General features: G+C 34.3%; 1 protein-coding gene across 1 annotated transcript; it reads left to right on the top strand.

The window, feature by feature from the left end:
- Positions 1–687: 687 nt before the first annotated feature.
- On the top strand, positions 688–2,802 carry LOC132179406 (ATP-dependent RNA helicase). The gene is made up of 2 exons (XM_059592134.2): positions 688–1,097; positions 1,773–2,802. Exons 1-2 carry the CDS (start codon positions 876–878, stop codon positions 2,085–2,087), a joined length of 537 nt encoding a protein of 178 aa, XP_059448117.2. The 5' UTR covers positions 688–875; the 3' UTR covers positions 2,088–2,802.
- Positions 2,803–5,850: the final 3,048 nt, after the last annotated feature.

Here is a 5,850-nt window from a genome sequence, read left to right as displayed (position 1 = left end):
AGGAAATTTCCTAGCTACAAATATATATATACCAGTACTCGATGCCAAAATAGCTCGATGTGTCTCTATGAAATTTCAAAAGCTGGCCGTCTTGACTTTTAAATATTTAGATTACTTTATTTTGACTTTAAATACAATAGAAGATTACAATTATTTTCTCTAAAGGCCAGGATGCCTCATTCTTAAAAAAGGGTTAGGTTAGAGTAATTAAGTTCTTCATTTTTATTTATTTATTAATTTTATGATGATTGAAGGCCGTAGATGAATGTAAAAGAGTTTTACCACAAATTCAAGAGCATTTTATTTCACATCACAAGACTTTTTAGTTTTTACCCATCTAAAATAAGATAAGATAATGGAGCAAGCTGGCTTGCAGACACCGTCCCGCCAATTAAAAAATGCTACCGAACTTATTCAAAAACCCAGTGACCGTTAAAGACAGTTTCCGGGTTCCGGCATTCTTTTCGGTAACTGCGTTTTTACCGGATCGCTTTTTAACCCTCCCAAGATTTTTATTTTTAAACCGAGCATAAAGATAAGTAGTTAAGGGGTAGGTCTGGAATTCACGCACCTCCATTGCGTGTGCGATACTGAGCCAATACAGTGAGGGAGACAAAATGTCAAACATAGAGGTTTCCTAGTGTGCACAGGCATTGGACCCACCGGTGCTTCTCCACAAACATCATTACGCGCACTTGTAGGGCGTGCGATTTCTTTTTCTACCGCTAATCTCCCAGTGAGCAAACAAAACCACCCCCCCTCCCCCACCTTTGGCTTAGCACCACTATATTTTCCTTCCCAAAATCTCACCCACCATAATCTCTCTCCCTCAGTTATCATTCAGAGAAGATTTTTGTTCTGTCGTTGAAGAAGTAATGACAGCTCCAAACATGGCGACCATTACTGCTTCTTTAGAGAGGTCTCTTCGGAACTGTTCGCTAAACCACCAAACAAGAAGCGGTTCAGGCGCAGGTTTTGGCGTAGGAAGCTCAGATGAGACACCGGATAATCATGATCTCCCTACCTCCGACACCGCCTTAGAGCTCAACTCCGATATGTCTCTCCCATACCAATGGGAGCAATGCCTCGATTTAAAGGTTCGTTTTTTATTTCCTCTTTCTTGTAATACATAAATGAAAACCCTTTCAGTCTATTTTTCTCTTTCTCTTTCAATAAATGCTAGAACATGGCAGATCTTGCACCTCCTTTTTGATTTTTTTCATTTATAAAGCATATAGGAGTTATACTTGAATTCCATATATATATTGCGTTTGGATATTTAATATGTTCTGGTCTCATTTTCTCCCACACATCCTTTAAAAGGGTCGATAATGGGCGTAAGGCCAGAAAGGAGAAACCCTAAAAAGGAAAAGGCGTTTTCATTAACTTCATCCCTTCTTTTATCATTTTAAACAGAAACAAATCGCTGACCTTTTCTGGGTTTGAGCATAAGATCGATGTTTGCATTTGGTAAACCGTTAGGGGTTTTGATCATGTGACAAATTTCTCTGATGGGTACATTTCCTTTAGGGAAGAAAATTACTCTCCTGAGGTTGATCAGGGAGTGGTTTTCCAAGGAAGAAAAAGAAGATTTGCTGTGTCGACTGGTCATGTAGTTTGTAGTTCCAAAAATATTGATACTTTTTTGTTTTGTGCAAAAGGAAATAGAAGTATATTTTGTTCAAATGCTGCTTGTTTTTCTTCCACAATTTTCATGAACAAATTACATAGGTTTTTTTTTCTTTCCTTTATTTATTTGGGTATTTTGGTAGACAGGGGAGATTTACTATATAAACTGGAGGAATGGCATGAAAGCAAAAGAAGATCCGAGGACCACAGCAGAATGCAGCGGAGATTTCTATTCAGAAGATGATAGCTCATACGACAGCGAGGAGTCTTCGTCAGAATCCTCACCTTCCTCCAGAGAGCCCTACAGGGTAGAGAAAGACCATAAAGACCATGTTTTGGTTGTGGCCGGGTGCAAGAGCTGTCTCATGTATTTCATGGTGCCCAAACAGGTTGAAGATTGCCCCAAATGCGGCGGTCAACTTCTCCACTTTGATCGATCCGAAAATGGATCTCCGTGAATGACATTAATTTCTTATCTTTTTTTTTTTTTTTTTTTTTAATCCTTCTCTTCTTTTTTCTACAAAAACCCCTTTGTTCTTTGAAAAGTTTCATTGTGGATTGATGAAATGGGAGACAAATGGGTTTGGTTTTTTTTTTTTTTTTTTTTTTCCACTATTTGCTGTTCCTTTCTTTTTTTTTTTGGTTTAATTTTCTAATTCGTGAATTTGGGTTTCTCTCGAAAGCCATTGAAGTGGGTACTGATAGAGATTAGAAATGAGTTCTACAATGCAAGAATCAAGGTCAAAGGCTGAAGATATAAGGAATAATATTGGCAATGATTGCTGCTTTCGTTCTCTTAGAACGTGTAGACGGTAGAGCTAGCTTGCAATTAATAATGCCCCCTTGGAGGAGTGTTTTATATATGCAGGCTTTGCCTTGCTAATTCCCTTCTTCTTCCTTTTTGATTTTAATTACGACCTTTAATATTGCCATAATTTAGAATTAGGATTTGAACTGAGAATATCCATTGTTGTCTTTCATTTAATACCCTTTTTTTTTTTTTTAATGTCTTTCATTATCATTTAATTTTTGTTTCTCTCGTATTTCTGAGAAGTCAAGCCTATATGCTTATCATCCAGTGTGTGAAAAGTTGATATCTCAATTTATTTGGGGGGAAAAAGAGACAAGACACAATGGTTGTGTTTAAAGTCGGGTTTGGCATGCGACGCTGTCAATGAGCACGAGGCCAAAGAATTTAGGTGACTAGCCTATATATGGTAGTGCTGTTAATAATAGTCAGATTGAGAACAAATTGTATTCTAGAGCCATCTACTTATTGGCTCTTCTTTTTTTTTTTTTTTTTTTTTTTTCAGTTTTCTATATATTAACTTGGCCTCTCTAAATGCAAAGAGTAATACTAGTCTTCATTCTTGTTTCTCAAATTCAAGTTCACATATGTTGACGCGTCAAAAAAAAAAATAAAAGTAATTTAAAATGAGTATAATAAATTGGTGTAAAAAGTAGCATTATTCAAATAAAAAACCCAAGTCAACGTAGAGAAGCACATAATTTACAAAATGTTTCTATTGTTCCCGCAACTAATGGGTGTGTTTGATAACTTTTTTTTATAATGTTTTGGTTAAAAAATGTTCTTATGTAACATATATAAAAGATGTTTTGAGTTTTTTTTTTTTTTTTTTTTTTGGTGTGTTTTGGGTTGAAAATTGTTTATTAGTGTGTTGATTTTTTAATAAAAAAGGAAAAAGAAAAAGAAAAGATGAGTGGGCTAGCAAAACAAGCCCAAAATAAGTTTTACCGTTTTCATAGCGAGGTTTGATACGGACACAACACAAATCCAACTCATGGCCAACTTATCTCCTACATGTAAAAAAAATTTGAATATTAAATCAAACAAATTGTCTTCTTTTTTTTTTTTTCAAATTTTTAGAATCTCAAAGTCCTCTCTATCAATTTTTTTTTTTTTTTTTTAAAAATGACACGTAAGAGAGAAGTTGGCCATAAGTTGGATTTATGTTGTGACCTTAACATTACAGAAAAACCATCCTACCATTGAAAAAAAAATCAACAAATTGTCCCAACACATACACTTCATATCTCCTAATTGGGTACAGTACTTATATCTTTTTTTAAGAAGAGTTCATGGTATACGATTTGATCTGATAGAGTTTCCATCCAAGTTTAATTGGAATATATATATATATATATATATATATATATATATAATTTATTAAATTAATATATTTTTTTAGAGCATGTTCAAAACATCCGTGCTCACGTTAAAAAAAAAAAAAAAAAAAAAAACCTTTCTAGCTAGCTAGTTTAATAAATTAAATTTCAAGACATTTTTTCTAATTTAAAGGAAATCTAAACAAATTAAAATCCTGAGAAGGTCCGATTTGTATTCTGAATTTGCGCAAATTGGATGCGGCCAGGAACAAAGAAGATCAGCAGGTGTCAGCATATAAATAGGAACCTTCTTCCAATTACTATTCGACACGTAAGTAGCACTCTTCACGTTCTACTCTGGCAATTAATGATGAAGTGCTTCTGTTTTGGTCAACTGCTCGGGAATGTTTGACAAATTTAAGATCCCGTTATTATAGGGAGCTGATTGAATGGCTTGTAATGATTAGAAATCTCACTCTTTGATAAACTGCCAAAATTGTTAACATGTCAAAACCTTTTATTTCCATCCAGCTTAATAAAGTCAACGCTACAGATTAGATTTTTTTTTTTTTTTCACAAGGCAATCCATAACGTTTTGACGTGGTCTTGGTCCGATCGATCGTGTAACATGTTCATGTGTTACAATATTACAAGTATGATGTTGTATTTTATAAAAATAAAATTAATAAAAGTAAGAGATTTGATAAAAATAAAAAAATAAAAAATCAACTCCATGATATTGGAACAATATTTTTTCCCTTTGTTTTATGATCATCATACATGTCTAATAAAATAGGGCAAAAATTAACCTAGATTTGGAGGTACTTGTGCTCAGTAACACCCAACTTGGTTTCTAAAAAAATAATTAATTAAAAAGTAAAATAATAGACTTATTTCTACAAGCTGAGGATATTAGATAAGTCCGTTTTTCTACCAAAAAAAAGAAGTAGAATTAGGTAAACTTCCACCTTAAGCATAACGTGTACCATAAACGTCTTACTTTGTTTGTTTTAACCTGAGCGTGTAAAGGAGGAGATTGGGAAATTAAGAGAAAGATCTGGCCGTACAAATCCTATGTCGGAGAAAATATATGATATATGATGCTTTTTCACCCTCAAAAGTTGATTATAAGTCTAGCTGTTCCGGTTCTTCATGGTTGACATGTCCGAGTTAAGAGTTGTCAAAAGTAACAGATTTCAGTACTTTTTTTATTTTTTTACTACTCAAAAAAGGAAATGGAACTATTACCAGGTGTCGTTTTCACTTTTAATTCTAATTGAAGAAAGGAGGAAAAAAAAAAGAAAAAAAGAATTAGAATGCGAAGTAATTTATTTAACAACTTGGTGTGAACCGTACGTAAGTTACACGTACAATAGGACCTAAAAACATTTAATTAATTGTACCATTATCTAGTATATACTCTTGTTGTGCTAATTTAATTAAAGATTTGTGTATCTTCAAAAGATATATATGGTTATTTGATCTGAGTAAAAAAGATTCGTACGTTAAGTTAATGGTCCTCTTAATTTACTTTTTTTGGGCACAGTATAACATAATAGAGTGCAAACGCCAAACAGGAATATATTGAGCAGCTTTTCTCAGTTTTGCAGCATGGTGAAGGACAAGCAATATGGTCAGTAATCACCAACTATGATTTAACTAGCATTGTCTTATACAAGATTTCAAATTCCAGGAACTACTTTTTTTTGGAATTGTAAAGTAGAATCATGACAAAATTAGACAAGTTAAACAAGTTGACAATCTGAAGGTGGAGAAAGGTATAATTGAAGCTTGCATGTAAAAGTAAAAGGGCATGCATGCGAAAGAGTGCAGTTGTATATATGCACTGTGGAGGTGATGCCCTTCATCCTAAAAGATTCGTATTTCAGAGAGAGAGAGAGAGAGAGAGAGAGGGATGCTTTTTTGGTACAGAAGAAAGGATGGTCCAGTGGGGGAGGGATAGGCCATAGCAGCTGGACCGTGGAGAAACCAAGAGAACCTTTTCTTGTCGGTTGGCAGGCGGGAATCTAAGCAGTGAGGGTGAAAGGTGCGGTGCAGTATATAAGAAAGAGATAGATGGAGAGCAGCTGGTGA

Source organism: Corylus avellana, chromosome 4 (assembly GCF_965113065.1).
Source record: "Corylus avellana chromosome 4, dhCorAvel1.hap1.2, whole genome shotgun sequence".
In the NCBI taxonomy this organism is placed as follows: domain Eukaryota; kingdom Viridiplantae; phylum Streptophyta; class Magnoliopsida; order Fagales; family Betulaceae; genus Corylus; species Corylus avellana.
The sequence above is the reverse complement of the archived record's forward strand: the minus strand, read 5'-3'. Positions and strand labels throughout refer to the sequence as shown.